Source organism: Tetrao urogallus, assembly GCF_951394365.1.
Source record: "Tetrao urogallus genome assembly, chromosome: Z".
In the NCBI taxonomy this organism is placed as follows: Eukaryota; Metazoa; Chordata; class Aves; order Galliformes; family Phasianidae; genus Tetrao; species Tetrao urogallus.
In genome coordinates, this window is record NC_136816.1 from 40,979,270 (window position 1) to 40,996,110 (window position 16,841).

The 16,841-nt window shown below is 41.2% G+C and overlaps 1 protein-coding gene across 1 annotated transcript; it reads left to right on the plus strand.

Moving 5' to 3' along the window:
- Window positions 1–635: 635 nt before the first annotated feature.
- HACD4 (3-hydroxyacyl-CoA dehydratase 4) lies at window positions 636–11,516 on the plus strand (the record flags this gene model as incomplete). Its single annotated transcript, XM_079548262.1, has 7 exons — window positions 636–709; window positions 2,367–2,470; window positions 4,248–4,375; window positions 7,274–7,386; window positions 9,877–9,983; window positions 10,579–10,710; window positions 11,434–11,516. The coding sequence occupies 7 exons, from the start codon at window positions 636–638 to the stop codon at window positions 11,514–11,516; spliced, it is 741 nt and encodes a 246-aa protein (XP_079404388.1).
- Window positions 11,517–16,841: the final 5,325 nt, after the last annotated feature.

Here is a 16,841-nt window from a genome sequence, read left to right on the forward strand (position 1 = left end):
TTTACTGCAAGTCCCATGTCTTTTTCTTTCACCTGTTATCAGAGCACTGTGATGTGCAATGCTTTCAGTCTGAGAAACATTAAAAGCACTCCGGAAGCACTGAAGTGCACCACACTACAGACAACAGAGGCAGCAGAAACTCCATTTTTCAAACCAGGCACTGAGGAGGCAGAATGAGATTGGCAAGATCAGTCAGTGAGCCTAAACTGAACTGCTGTCCACAGGAAGTTGCTGGACTTGCTGGTCTATGCTTTTCCTGCTAGGGTGCTGCAGCCACAGGCTCTGTGAGGTGGATGTGGAGTGTTGCCTGCTGTGAGTTGAGCAGAGAAGGGAATCTAATTAAAGCCCATCTCGTCTGCCAGTGGCCAGTCAAACAGAAGAATGTGGATGAACTTTCTCTTGTGACACAAAACTGACAGAACAGGGAGATGAGTTAACTTCAATCTGCTCCTGACTACCTAGGAGAAGGGTCTGGCCTTAACACCCTGGAGATGAGGAAGATTATAGGGAACAACTGCATTTCCATTTCCTGTGATTGCACTGATACCACCTTTTATACTTTGCAGATTTATTTGCATCTGCCAAAGTCATCTCTTTGGTCTTGGTACCTTTTGTGTAAGTATTAACACAGTGGGATGAAACCCCATTTTGAGATCAGGAGTACTCCTTCACTCAAAGAACACCAACACATGAGAGATCGGTCTTCCAGGTAACAAAATTCCACAGTGCCTGCCCGCGCATCTCTATGCTTCATGGGCAATAATGGGGCTCTCTATAACAACAGCATGTACATTTAAAAGATCATGAGTTTAACACAGAATGTGTGCCATAACGACTAAATGCCAGCATGAAGCTGCAGTTACAAACACCTTGACACTCTGCTTAGCTAAGATTAGGCTGTTTAAGAATTGCTAATACAATAACATCTAGCCAGTGGATGGAGGAAGAATTCAGAAAGTAAATGCCACTGAAGGACATGTTCTGAGGAAAAGAGATAGATTTAGCAGATGTGATAAGCTCTTCTCCGGAAGAGAGAGACCGTGCACTCAATGCAAAGCTCACATGGCAGTATGGGGCCAAACAGAGTGGCGGAGGCACTGTCTGGAAAGCCTTAGGATTTTTATGATGATTCCTATAGCTTTCCTACATTACAGGCTGCAGTAATAAGGCAATAAATCCCAACAATATTTTTTTTATCTTTTTGCCATGTACAGTGTCCCACTTGTTTGTGGTTTTTTTGGCTGGGTGGTTGTTTCTTTTTTACCATAAGAAGAAAGAAATGTGCCATCCAGCAAGAAAGCAGGTGGAATTTTAGGTCATTTGGTCTTACTGGATTTCAGTCTAATTCAGCTGTATCATAGTTGTCCCAAAATAAAAGTTTACAGATTGTCTCTTGTCTTGTCTTCAAGTATCCTACTTTGATAGTATCAGTGTGCACTGATGTCTCTTTGGAGGCAAACTGTGCCAACAAATCCTTTTGTGCTTGTAGAAGTAATTGTTGGAATAACAGCCATCCTGTGTATCAGGAAGAGAGGAAGAAAGGCATTTACTATGATAACCGTAGGATATACTTCGATTAAAAATCTAAGTCAGATTACCTAAGTCAGTTTGCAAAAAAACAACAACAAACCACCAACCAAACAGCACAACCATCCATATTCTTATTATTTATTGTGATTGCTATTTATTATCTTGCTAACTTATTATTGTAGTAACCTTACTACAATGTTGGGAATGAATTATATTCATTTATAATGTTCATATATTCCAAAGCACAGAAATTCACTTTGCTTATGTGTGGACATAAAGGAAAAAAGGTTTGGTGGCAGACATTTCACGATAACACAAACACATGGGAACAAAGGGCAAGAGATCTTAGTAATTACTGGGACAGAGAATCAATTAGTTAGATGAACTCTTATAAAAAAATTAATACATTCATTTTCAAAAAAGATAGCCCTTTTTGTAGCTGGAGGACAGACGATCATCCTCTACAGAATAAGTGATAAGAAAATGTATTTATGGGAATTGAAATTAAATATCTCCAGAACCTATAGCATTCTGCAATCAGATTATTTGGACTAGGTGATCTTTCAAGATCTCTTCCAATCCCTGACGTTCTGTGATTCTATGATTATTTATTAAAATCAGAATAGCTATAAAAATCTGTTGGCTTCAACAGATGATTCAATTTATTAAATGTAACTTGAAAGTGTGCAGAATGACACAGCTGAGAATTTGCTCCATCAAATAGCATTATTGTGCTCTTTGCATCTGTTGTAATTTCCATGGAATTCAGTGGAAGGCATTATTTTTGGAGTCGTATTTAAATAATACAGTTTGTTTTAACATTTTCACCTCCACAGCTTTATCATGAAGACCTACCTCTTTGTGTATGACCTGATGCAATTCTGTGGGCATTCCTGGATATTTACAAATATGATCATCAGGTACATGTCGTTTGGAAAAGGTAGGTTTCGCTCTGTGTTTCCCTTAAACATTTTAGGAGGTGGTGGTGTAGAGAAACTTAACAAAATGTAGACATACATAGCTCTGTCCAATACCATGGGTTGTAATTTTAATTAAGAAAAACATTGCTTCTTTTCATTAAAAAGGATGAACAATTTACTTGTATACTGCAGCAAAAATTGAGCTTTTTAATATTCAGTACTGTGCCAGCAACATTTGATTTAGACTCAGACCTACATGGGAGTACGTCAAGTCATTATGGTATCAGTCCTATTGAAGCCACTGGGAGGGAACATGTTTGTAATTACTGCACACAACTTTGCATCTCCCAAAACTTCACAGCATATTTCAGTTTCAGTTGTCTGAAGTTAATGCACGAAAATAGAAAACAAATGACTGGAAATTCAAAATAGTTTAGAGGTGGCAGTTGGGGATACATAACATACATATTTTGTGGTTGAGCTGATTTAGGAGGTATCATGGGTACAGATACAGGCAGGAACTTCAGCATCTCCTCATATCTTACGCTTCTTCATGTTTGGAAATATCCTAAAGGGATATCTGTAAACCAACATATCCTGTGCAGTGTCTGCCAGTGCATCAAATATAGACACTCCCATTCTTTTCTCTGCTTCCTGCCTCTGTGTGAGATCTGCCTGAGGGTAGGGAGGCCCTTCAGAGGAATCTGGATAGGCTGGATCGCTGGGCTAGGACAAATGGGATGAGGTTCAACAAGGCCACGTGCGGGGTCCTGCACTTTGGCCACAACAACCCCATGCATGTTATAGGCTTGGGGCTGAGTGGCTGGATGACTGTGAAGAGGAAAGTGACCTGGGGGTGTTGGTTGATGCTCGGCTGAACATGAGCCGACAGTGTGCCCAGGTGGCCAAGAGGGCCAACAGCATCCTGGCCTGCATTAGAAACAGTGTGGCCAGCAGGAGCAGGGAGGTGATCATCCACCTCTACTCCGCAATGGTGAGGCCGCACCTCGAGTATGTGAGTGAACTGCATCTTAGCAGTTTGTATATGTCTGTAAACCTAGGTATATACATTCGTGTATGCGTGCACACGTGTATTTACTCAATTCCAGATATGTTTTGGGCCCCTCACTACAAGAAAGACACTGAGGCCCTGGAACAGTCTAGAGAAGGGCAACAAAACCGGTGAGGGGTCTGGAGCACAAATCTTATGAGGAGCGGCTGAGGGAGCTGGGATTGTTCAGTCTGGAGAAGAGGAGGCTCAGGGGAGACCTCATTGCACTCTACGACTTCCTGAAGGGAGGTTGTGGTGAGGAGGGGTTTGGCCTCTTCTCCCAGGCAACAAACAGGACCTGAGGAAATAGCTACAAGTTGTACCAGAGGAGGTTTAGGTTAGACATGAGGAAGAACTTCTTCTCTCAGAGAGTGGTCAGGCACTGGAATGGCTGCCCAGGGAGGTGGTGGAGTCGCCGTCCCTGGCAGTGTTCAAGAGGCGTCTGGATGAGGAGCTACAAGGTTTGGTGTAGTGCTTGTGGTAGCATTGGTGATGGGAGGACGGTTGGACTAGATGATCTTGTAGATCCTTTCCAACCTTGTGATTCTGTGATTCTATAATCTGCAGACACAGCAGGCTGCCTTTTTCCCTCCCTAAATCTCTGCTTCTGCTACCTGAAATTTTGGTACCATATGAATTCTATTTTTTGTCATTTCCAGGTGCGACAGGCAGAATCAAACTCAGCAGTTGGTCTGGACTTTTGCTTTGTAACCAATTTCCAATTTTCTTCTTTATTTTTCCTGTAGATTCATTGGCCGACACATTTTACTCCATAGGTCTTGTGATGCGCCTTTGTCAGTTGTTGTCTATACTGGAGATCCTACACATCCTCATTGGCATTGATAAAAGCCGTCTCTTCCCCAGGTTTTTGCAGGTATGTCCTTGGCTGTATTCTACAACTTACGTAATTCTGAACTAGCCATGCTACTCTGAAAGGTCTGGATGCCTACCTGTGCGATCTATTGTGGTTTAGCAGGGGGGTTGAGCATTATGATATCTTGAGGTCCCTTCCAGCCCCTGTAATTCTGTGGTTTGCTGGTGTTTTTCATACTGTGGTCTTGCTTTCTGTTGGGAGTTCAACTAGGTTTTGGAAATTTTTTTTTTTTTTTAATGCATCAGAAAAAGTAAAACTGTTGACTTGAATTTACCTTCAAACCTTTCTAATCTTTAACATTTGAATAATGGTGAAACTAGTGTAGCTCTCTGCAGTCAGAAGGTAGAAGACTAAGAGTAAGTTAGTTGTGTTTTTAGTTTTGTAAATAGTCCATTTTTGCCAAGTGACATATTACAAGGGTGAAGATGTTCCTCTTTTAAAATCTCCATTAGAGATGGAGTGACTAGTAGAGATCTCTGTTCTTCATGCTGCTCATGCAGTATGGTATCAAATTTGCCAAAAACAAGTAACTGCTTTTTCTTCCTGCTTAAATCCATACATCTGTACACTAATCAGGATTTTTATTTTATTTTATTTTTTGAAAAGCACCCAATCTCCTATATATATAATCCTTTAACAAATCTCATGTCATTTCTTGGAGACAAGAGCAGTCCAGTAAGCCTGCCTGGCATTAGAGTGAGGTCTTCCTTTGGAGAGTTTACACACTCCCCAACCCTGACATGGTCTTTCTTTTCACACCCATCCCTACGGAAGCAGAGATCAAGGAAGCCTGCACACACACTTCTGTGAACCAGCACAGAAGACAGCAGATGTGAACTGTAAGCAAGAAAACAGTGATCTTTCCTGTGTACTGCAATTAGTGCAGTATTATCCAGGGCAGCATTAACAGGGTGAGTCAGAGAAGGGTTTGGCACTGTGACTCTCAGCATTTGCCCTATGGTAAAGATAGATGTGGATCTTTACTTGGCTGTTTCCCCATCAAAAAAACTGCCTTATCTTGATGTTAGCATCACTTTCATGCTATCCAGATAAGGTGCACAGACTTCTGGATACAGGCTCTGCTTTCATTTGCGTTGGTCTGTTTTTGCTGTGACGGTACAGCTTAAGCATCTGTATGCTTACATTAATCCTTTGTGCTTTGCCATGCCTTCCTCTGCATCTTGGGAAGAGGACATATTTTCCATAATGCACTGGAAAAAAACGGTAGAGAGGCTTATCCTACCACAGCCTGCTGGGCTACTGCCAATAGTGCACTGTAAGGCTGCAATAATTTGGTAGTGGTTGTGGCACTTCTTTTTTTCCACTGCTTGTTCTGACTGTAAGTAAACAACATCCTTAGATGCATCCCTGGGGGTGCATGTTTATGCACATCCACAGTTAAGTTAGTCTCAGAGATGAGAACAGGTGGTAATGGCAGTGCTGTGGGAGCACATGGACGGAGGTAAATCACCTTCAATAAAACCAGCTGCAAATGCACCCCTGTGACAGCTGATTTTTCTGCTGACTCTATTGCAGAAAGAAGCTTTTAGTGGAGTTTGAATGAAGAATTTGCAGGGTACACGTCGAGATAACACATTACAGACAGTGCAAAAGCAAGCTCAGGTGTTTTCAGGAAAACCAATTTGGGACAGCCTCATTGAGGGACAGTTTCAGACTGTCAGAATTGTGAGAAGAATTAGGTAGGTCAAGGCCAAGCCACACTGCAACAGAAGGACAGTTCTCATGTAATGGGTGCGCTTGGGAAACAGAAGTGGAGGGAGGGGCACAAAGCTGGTGCAAATGAATGTCCCTCATGGCATTTGCAGACTGGGTGACTGAGAAGAGGCCAGGAGACAGGATATCACGTGTCACTGCAGTTGCCAAAGCAGTGAAATTTAGTATTCTTCTGTTCAGGGAGTAAAAACAGACGGTACTGACACTTCAGCAAGAGATGTAGGGAAAGACTGCTGTTTCTCAGGTGCTAATGATACTGCATAGTCACTGTTATTAGTAAATGGAAGTGAATGTGCAGACTGCTTCTGCGCAAGCCTCAGCTAGCCTGATCTGTTCTGTTTCACTTACTTATTTAAATGCCCAGGCTGCCTTGTGGAAATTTACCCTCTTCTATGGCACTCGGTGTATCCTGTGAGAGACCAGTGCTGGGACAGGAAGGAAACTCCAGTTTAACACAAAGATCAAGAAGGAATTAAAAATGAAACTGTTTTACTTACGCTTTGTGATGTGTTAGCACATACTTCCCTTTTCTGAACACGAAAACATTGGACTTCTGGTTTTGCTACTTTTTTTTTTTTTTTAAGGGAGTAGTGACAGAGAAGGATGTATTTTCATTTGTGCAAGAGACAGATGACCTGTACAAGTGAACTGCATCTTAGCAGTTTGTATATGTCTGTAAACCTAGGTATATACATTTGTGTATGCGTGCACACGTGTATTTACACAATTCCAGATATGTGTGCCTAAGCTCACACCGAGTGACATTTCCTGGAAGTGTCCCTTTCTCAGGTAGCACTGTGTCCTTCTCCTTGCTTCAGTTCTCACAGAGAAAGATATGTTGAACTTTTCATTACTGTGCTAAAGCTTTTGTTTCCAGGTGACACACTTCCTTGTGGCAATTCCTTGAAGTATCTTTCACGCTGACAGAATTGCAGAATTCTCTCTCCACAGCGCAGTCTGATTTTAGGGTCTGTAACAAACTGCCTAATTTTTGGAAATCTCCCATGAGAGAGATCCTTCAAGATTCAGATCTCCAAGCTATGAAAAGCAGAGCTGGGAATGTGACATTACTGCTGTCTAGCATACTGTTTTGCTAAAACAGCATAGAAACAAGAGTTATTGAACATGCTAGCCTGAGTTCACAGTTCTTTTTTTTCCTTTCAGATCTCTGAGAGAATAATTGTGTTGTTTGTCGTGATCAACAGTCAGGAAGAAGTTCAAGGGAAATACATTGTGTGTGTTTTATTTTTCCTTTGGAATTTATTAGATGTGGTCAGGTAAGAAGTCAGTGGTGAAACTGTGAAGGGAAAGTGGTTTGTTCTTACTATATTGAAATTGACAGAAAAAAGTTTTTTTCAATTTTAAATAAAAGCTTAGACTTGATAAGATGCTTACTAATTTTCATAATAATTGGCATATCTGGGAGACAGAGTAATTTACAGAAGCAAATCACTGCATTAACATTTCTGGTTCAAAGGATTGGACTTTATTAACAAAAAGAATGAAGAAAATCCTAGCAATGTACAGGGGAGTGGCAGTTTCCCAGTGTGATTTACAATCCCATTGTTTTAGTATTTAAAAGCACAGCTATTTGTTTTAATATGTCATGTTGATCCAAAGACAGTTGGCACAGCAAGGCAGCACCTGCAGAACTTATTCTTGAGATTGAAAAGTTATTCTACATTTAATTGCACTGTGCTTTATATGGAAAACCAAGGAGCTCCTCCTGCAGAGAGCAAGAATTTTGGTGTAGTTACACACATAGGAAGAACTCAGAAGAGACAAAAAGGACACAACACAGTTTAGGATTTATATCTCAGAAGATCTGTGTGGTGACCGTGGTGGAATATAACAGTGCAAATTCCATCTTGCTGATTTTTGCTTTGATATCTGCAGTCAGTAACATTTTTCAAATGTTACTTAAGCCTCTGTGAGCCTCAGTTTGTAGACTTACAGCAAGGAGAGAAGATGGAGTCAAGCGTTCAAACAAGGCAAAGCCCTCATGATAACCTCCCAACAGGAGCTGATTTCTTTATGGGTTACACACTGCCTATCCATGTAAAATAGTCCTCTGCTATTTTGAATACACTGTTTTGAGGACTGACTGGGGAGTACGTATTTAAGCAACAGAAGAAATGCTTATTACAAGAGACCTGGAAAAGGAAACTGGCTGGTAGGATTGATAAGAAAGTCTGAAGCTGAATTAAAATCTCTTTGTACCACACGCGTTAATAAGCCACTTGTTGTCTTGTTTGGATCATCACTCCATTTATTTTTGAATTTAGTAAAGCTGACAGAGTAGAACTTAATTTCAAATGAAAACATTCTGCACAGCCAGGGAGAGGTCAAAAGTGTAAATAATATTGGCTATACAGTCCTGTTGATGCATGATAGTTCTGTAAATACATGATGATTTTACATTATTGTTGACAAACAGAATCCAACTTCATGTCAGTAACAGTGGCTCTTTAATCGGTAGGTAGGATGTAGTGGTTGGAAGCAGCAAGTGTACAATTAAAACGTGAATGCATAAAATAACTCCTGCTGACTCAGACATCTTAACTGGTTTACTTTACAGCACCTGTGCTGTGGTCTAGCAATTCAGAGGAGCATTAGACATTATTCCATCCCACAGCGTATGAGTCTTGAAGTATTACTAAACTCTAGCACATAGTTCTTTAGGGACATAAATCCCTGTGCATTAGGGCTAGTGATACACTGATGGCAAATACTGCAAAGTTTTCCATGTCTGAGCTTTCTTGCTTATGTCATAGACAGTCCAGAGAGGTATATAGAGAGGGAGTTGCTGTCTCCTTTTTCCACTGGATTGAGGTTAAGCCTTAGAAACACTAATTTTAAAAAGAGAGAAGTTGTAGAGGGTAAGCTTGAGAGAAACTGACACATTTCTAGCCTTCCAGTCTCCTACAGTCCAGGAATTATACAAAATTAGTTTAGTTAATTAGTAGAAGAAGTATGAGGTTTGTTTAATGCTGGCTTTATCCGTCAGAAACAGTTCTGGCTAACAGTGGTTTACCTTTTTTAGATATCTCTAGCATTACCACAGGGCAAAGAGCCTTTCAGATGGCCAGAAGTATGAATGGACAGGCTTCTGCACTGTCCAGAAAGCCATTGGTTAGTTATAGGTCACAGAAACTTGCTATCTTTAGCTCACTTTTGGACACTGAGGTCCTAGGCGTTCAGGTCTCCTCATGGGAGGCATCAGCATCAGCAGCCACACTAAGAACAAAATGCTGCAGTAGACTGGAGTGCTACTATTATTTTTTTTTTTTGGTACCAATGACCCCTTCTGAGGCCCAGAGGAGGGACAGCCATACTACAGAAGAGTGAATACCTGTGTGTGCCTGGCTGTTCAGCCTCTAGCAGTGCTGTAACTATTCTAGTGGACATACATAAGCATTTTCTTAACCAACCAGCAGTCATGCTGCACCTGCCCCTCCCTTGTAATGTGCCCATCTGAAATCTGCTGTCTGATGCACTGAGTTGGAATCATGTGCACTTTGGGCTGGAGAGCTGTCTTGCTGTCTGCCTGCTTCAGGTTAGCACTGCAAATAACACTTGTGAAAACTGTGAACTATCCATTTTTCAACCTGAATGAGAGTCTGAACAGAATTTCTAAAGTTATGCTCTGGAAGATTCTCAGATGCATACTTCTACACTCTTCTGCAACCCCCTCAGATTTTTCAGTAATGCTTCTTTAAAAACACGCTTATTCCATCTGAGATCACCTCCTCTTCCTCTTGCTGTAGGTACACTTACAACATGTTGGCAAGGATGGACATACACTACTTACCACTGACATGGCTGAACTTCTCACTGTGCATCCTGCTCTACCCGCTTTCAGTTCTGGCTAAAGGTAAGGAGATGCGATGGGGGACCAACCACAGATTTATTTATCTTCTCCAATAAAATTTAATCTGTTCAATTGTCATTTGTGTTACTAAGACATTTCTGTGTTGCCAAAGCAGACATAAATGTTTCTGTACAGTCTAATTAACCTTCGTGTCACTTGTCTTTTCTGTGACTTCTTTCTTTTTAGGAGTTCTCTGTTTTTTAAGAGTATGGTAAAACACACAGATTCCAGACTGACTGCATTAGCCTAAAAATAACAGTGCTGCTTTTTTTCCCACTGAGGCTGACACTGTCAGCTTAGCCATGCTTAGCCACTTATCACGCTTGCATTGGGAAATGTGCCCACCAAGAACATATGGGCAGCAGCACAACTGCAGCAGAGGCAGAATTTTTTATGAATAGTAAAATCTCCTAATTCTTGTGTTTATAGAAAGTAATACCTCAGACCTACAAAACTGAACTCGTGGAGAAAATGTGTAACTGTGCATATAAACGACATGGCAAGTTCAGCATACAGCGTGGCTATCTGTGCCCTATAAATCTCTTTTACTGTGATCTTCTACTTCCTTTGACCAAAGGCTTACCATGTTATTTTGCAGCATTTACGATCTGTGTATCACTGCCTTATTTTGAATCCTTTGGCACATACTCCATCAAGCTGCCATTTCCATTTGCCTTTTCAGTCTACTTCCCCTATGTTCTGAAAATGTACCTGCTGGTGCTGTTTACAGGTAAGTATCTCATCCTTCAGAATGCCAGGTCTCAACACAACTGTAGTGCCCTTGACAACTAAAAATTGCAATCAGATCAGCGTAGCTTCTTTCACAAACTGTAACTTTCTTTGCAGTACCTCGTGGACAGTACTGCAGGATGGCTCAAGCGCAGCTGATTTGAATTCAGATGTTTTTCATACACAAATAATTGATTTTGCAAGAAATGTGTATGTGTTGGAGAGATAATATATATATATATTTTTAATGCATATATAAAGTTCTTAAATTATCTTGGCCTTATACAGACTTTGGAAGTTTTCTTGTTAATTAGTTCCTATTTGGCCATATTCTGTGCTATGCTTCCTCACTCATTACTCTCAGTTGGTGTGAATACTCACATTTATATTAAGACTTTTTATTCATCAGAGGCCTATTTATTCATCAGAGGGATTTTAAAAAAGCCAAAAATTGCATATAATCTGAGCTTTTTCTCCTTCACAACAATATACTGTTGTAAACATGTGGACTACAACTAACCTTGTGGCTAAGCCTTTGTTCTGTTATTGGCTTTAAGGCTAATTGGAAGAATCTCATCATTGTAATGTAGTATTCAGTTTTTATGTTCATGAAAGGGACCGTTCAGAGTTGCCATACAAAGGCTTGTATTATTTCTCCTACATGAACTGAGGGTGCTTTGGACTACCTTCCCTTGTTCTTACACCATTTTGTGTTTTAATTCAGGTATGTGCTTTATCATCCGGAACCTCTTCTCAGAAAGGAAAGCTCACCTAGAGACAGGCAACTCCAAAAAGAAAAGAAACTAAGCTGATACTTCATTTTGAAGTATGAAATTTATTCCTAGAGGGCTAGTACGTGTCATAGGCAGAGAAGAGACAAAGATTTTCCATGCATAACTCCTGTTTGCGTGCACATTATCCAGCTGTGTTGAATCTTCAGAAAAGAAACATCTCTAGTGCTCCTCAAAAATGGACCAGCTTGGAATAACTTGTTACTTTTGAAAGTTTTGACATCAAATATCAGGATTTTTAAAAATGAGTATTTTTCTAATAAAAGAGGACTCAGGACTCACTCAGAAAAAAAAATGTAGAAGAGTGCCTTCACCACAGTTACACTAACAGCCCTTATTTTGGTGTTAATTCTTGCCTTATCATCATCAGGTATTCTGTAACAACAACACCACCACTTCATGTATTATATTAAACAAACATGTATGTGTCTCCTAGATATAAATTGGCTATTACGGGGATTTCTCCAAGAGCTGAAGCCGGAAGCTTTGCATCCTATGAGATTCATGTGCCGATTGCCTCAGACATTCACAAAAGACCCCTGACCTTCTGGCCCATTCTGCCAAAGAGATTCCAGCAAAGTAAACCATGAGGGCAAATGATCAGGTACCCGGGTACTACATATCACTGTGCTGAGAGAACCTTTATCATTGATGTGATTTTTCTTACATGCAGAACAGCAAACACATTAGAAGTGTGAGTTGATAGTGTGAAGGTAAACCATCAAAAAACCTCGTGCAAAATTCTACCAGTTTTACTTCAGTCTACCGCCTCTTTTACTTCTATTGGACTACTTGTAAGGAAGCAACCAGAGCACAGTCTTTTGAATTTGGGAGTCACAAACATATAGCAGCCCAGGAAACCCTGTAAAAAGGAGAAAACAGACTGTACTTGCTGCAGAAATAACTGCATAGGGATGTTTCTTATGTTTCATCCATATTGCCTATCACCTGCATTTTACTTCATGGAGCTGAGGGAGAAAACTGAGGCTCTTTTTTTTTTTTTTGAGCTAGAGCGAAACGAGGAATTGAGGGGAAACCATGGAAGAGTTAAAGGGGAAATTAACACTACTGCATTACAAAGAGGCTGTTAGCACAGCTTTCTAAACCATGCTCTTAAGAGGATGTTCAAACTGTTTTAAGTAGCAGACAAGTGAGACTGGTTTTGACCTACTGTAATTTTTATTCAATATACGTGGCAGACAGTGCCTGCAGACTGTTGCGACCACTGGGATATATGCAAACCTAAGCAATGGGATCCTACATGCAGTAATTTAATGGGGAGCCTGGGTATTTTGAAAGCAGTGCAAACAAGAGTTAGTAATTTGGATGTTGTTACAGACACAGAGGTACTTTCACTTTGGACTTCTGCCTGACCCAAACCACTCCAAATGCAGACAGTCTGCATAAAGAAAAGGATAATCAGCTGAAAACCGGTGGCAACTTCAAAGGACAGAGCTAAAACAGGAACACTTCACAACTGCATGACACTGTAATATGCCAAGTGCAACACAGACATTTCCCCTCGTGGTGATTCAATCGAATACATTTGAGCTAAAACCAGAGTTAATAGTACAGGAAGGATGTGGAGCTGTTGGAGTGGGTCCAGAGGAGGGCTGTGAAGGCGGTCAGACGGTGGAAGAACTTCTCTTATGAAGAGAGGCTGAGGGAGCTGGGCTTTTTCAGCCTGGAGAATAGGCTCTGGGGAGACGTCATTGCAGCCTTCCAGTACCTTGGGGAGCTTATAAGCTAGAGGAGGCAGACTCTTTACATAGTCTGATAGGGATAGGACAAGGGAGGCTGGCTTTAAAGTAGAGGGGAATAGATTTGTATTAGTTAGAATGAAATTCTTAGAATACTCAGAGGGTGGTGAGGCACTGGCACAGCTGCCCAGAGAAGCTGTGGGTTCTTCGTCCCTGGGGGTGCTCAAGGCAAAACTGGATGGGTCAGCCTGGGCTGGTGGGACACAGCCCTGCTCACTACAGGAGGTTGGAACTGGAGAATCTTCAAGATCCCCTCCAACTATTCAGTGACCCAGTAGGAGGAAACATGACACCTTATATTGGGTTTATGCCGCACAAAGGAAGGTGTGTGGTTGGCTTCTGTGAGAAGAGGCCCACAGCTGTGACGTGGCCAGGGGGCTGGTATGAGACGACTCCAAAACAGCCACCACAGGACACCAGTGACCCTATTAACACTGTGAGTAGTGCTTCTGCGGAAACGTTATCTGAGAAAATGTTGGAAACACTGCACACTAGCTGTGAGGGAGAGGAGCAAAAATGTGTGAGAAGCAGCCCTGTGGGTGCCAAGGACAGTGCAGCAGGAGATGCTCCAGGCACAGAGCAGAGCTCCAAGTGCAGCAATGAAGGACGGCAGCTGTGGATGTGGACTCACTGAAGAAGCCATGGAAATGCTGGAGCAGCCTTTTCCAGATGGCCTCTACTCCACAGTGAAGACATATGCTGGAACAGCTCTTGAAATACTACAGTCCATGAGCAGGGCCTGCACCAGTGCAGATGCTGAAGGAGCGATCCCACACGAGGGCAGGGTGCAGTATGAGAAGAAAGCAGCAGAAAAGACAAAGTGTTATCGCAATGCCTGTTTTCCCATCCCCCTTGACAGGAATTAAGAATTGAAGTTGAGCATGTAGGAGGGAATGTTTCTGTATTTGTTTATAACCACACCATGTTTATTTGGCAATAAACTGATCTTCCCCTGACTCAAGTTTGTTTTGCTCATGATGGTAAATGGTGAATTTCCCTGCCTTCAACTCAGCCTACCTCTGAGATTTTCTTCCTGTTCTGGTTAGGAGGCTGGGTAAGCATCCAGCAACCAGCCTGCTCAAACCCAGCAAAGATATTCATGTTTGCTTGTTTTAATATAAAAATATATATTCTGCTTCCATTGCACTGATTCTAATAGCTGGCTAAAAGGCTGGAATTTAGAACAATTCTTTGAAATCACTGTGAGAAGGAACTCCAGCATATGAAGTTACTTACAGGAAACTTCCTCCATTCCTGGTACACAGGTAAGTTGGGGCAGACAAGAGGGGGATTTAGGGAAGAAAGCCCTCGATGTATGATCACAGTAGGACACTGTAACTTCAACTCCACCTTATGTAATTTCTGGAAAGGTCAGGACTGGGCAGGCAAATAAAAAGTGCCTCAAATACTGCCTGGCTTCATTCCACCTCCGGGAAAGAAAACCCTTGAACAAAATAAGCACTTTTCTTACATAACTATATGAAGACAACAAAGAGCCATCTCTATACACAGGGGTGAAAGAATGTCGCTACAAAGTGATACGTAAACATTCACTTCAGGAACAGAAACATATCTACATTTGTCTTACATTTAAAAAAAAATCTGTCTTTATACAACTTACTGTGAGACTAAATTCATAAATATATATATATGAAATGTGAAAATGGATTTGTATGTAAAAATTGAAGAAACATTTTAAGTTTTATAAGCCACTGTTCAATGCTCTTTTTGCTTGCCTATAGAACAGCTGTGCTGGAATCACAAGAACTCAACCTATTGGCTGCTCCAGCTCCAGCTCCAGCTCCAGCTCCCTTTGCTGCCTCGTCACACATCTAAACCTCAGCAGCAATTAACTTGTCCGCCTCAGTCCTTGAAAGTCACTGTCTCCAGAGGAGCATTCTATTTTGAAAGAGATCACCTAGTAATAAAAATAATACTCGTTTCTTCAGCACCACCACACAACTGGAGTAACAGTCCGTCTCCATCACAGGCTATGCATATGTTACCAGGAAAAGCAGCCCAACAGAAATGGAACACCACATAAGAGGATACGCTACAAGCACCCAACAGTGAACTTCTCAGCCTGTCAGAGGATTGTATTTCTGACTAGCTTTCATTTAGTTCTGTGGGTTAACACACAATTGTATACTATGTTGGAGTATTTCCACTATATATATATATATATATATATATATATATACACACTCCAATTCAGCAGTTTGTGTACTGTTCCACTATGCAAACTGTAATGCAGCACATGAGCGTTTCCCACAGATTCCCCTTAAATGGCCACACTTTTCTTCTGAAGTAGAATGTTAATGCAGACACAAACTCAAGATGAGTGGAACTGTAAGTTACTTTACAATAGCACTCTAAAGATGGCAGCTAAAGCCTATAAAATATTTGGCTTTGTTAGAGGTTAATTTGAAGAGCGTAATGGCTTCAGTCCTTCTGTGCATTCACCTTGAGACTGTCTTTTCCACATACTGCCGGCCTACAGAACAGGGAGTTATCATTATCATCCACTACTTCAGAAATGCAAGCAAGCACTGTGGTAATTTTTCACATATCCAATTGCTGAAACAATGCATCAAAAGCCGATGGCTGTTCCTTACAGCTCACACTTTTAGGTGGGAAATGCCAACGACGAATTAGTGGAAAATTTCTTCTGCACAGAAATGTTACTGGTCCTGAAATTCAGAGAACTCCTTTAGAGGGGTTGGCTCCCAGATAAAGGGCCATAATGCTTCCTTGCAGTAGAGCTTTGCAAGACATTAGAGTCCAGTACGCATGCAGTTATTGTCAGTTAACTTTTGTTTAGTGAGGACAATTGCTAAACACAACTTTCCTCCTTTAAGACCTCTCTTCCCCACACTGCAGGGGTAAAGCTCTTCTCATATACAAAGCTGTGCAAAGGACACAAGAACAATGTTTAGTGGCAGGAAAACTGCAGTAATCCTGGAGCTGGGGGCTCCCCATGTCCTAGCAGACACTGACTTATTTAAACAGTCGTGATAAAGCTGCTGCAAAACTGACATGCGTAACACCCTTTTCAGGAGCTGTATCCTACATACCTTTCCTGCGGTGCCACTGCTGCACAAGGACATCATGTGATTAGTAAAAAGCATTATCAGTTGAAAACTGGTACTCATTCAAGTCTTTAAAACACACTTCAGTAAATAGGCCACATCCAAACAATTCTTATAATGTTTTATTTTTTTCCACTTGCTCCACAAGGCTTGGAACATACCACTCCAGCCTCTGAGTCTCCCAGGTGTTGCTTGAAACAACTTAATGAAACAGCTGGATGCCTATTTCTTGTTTAGATTCAGCACAGCTCAAATCATGCCAGACAGTCCGTAGGAGAATGACCCCACTAGTGAAAAATATATGTTTTTTCATCATATGAGTCTTTGGGAGAGGAGAGAGGATTAAAATAATAATAATAATAATAATACAAACAAAAAAACAAAAAAACTTCTGACAGGAAACAACTTTGGAATTAGTCCTCTTGATGCCTGGAAAGTAACTTATGCTTTCAAATACAAAGTTTTCTTCACATGGTAAGATGCTGCATACAG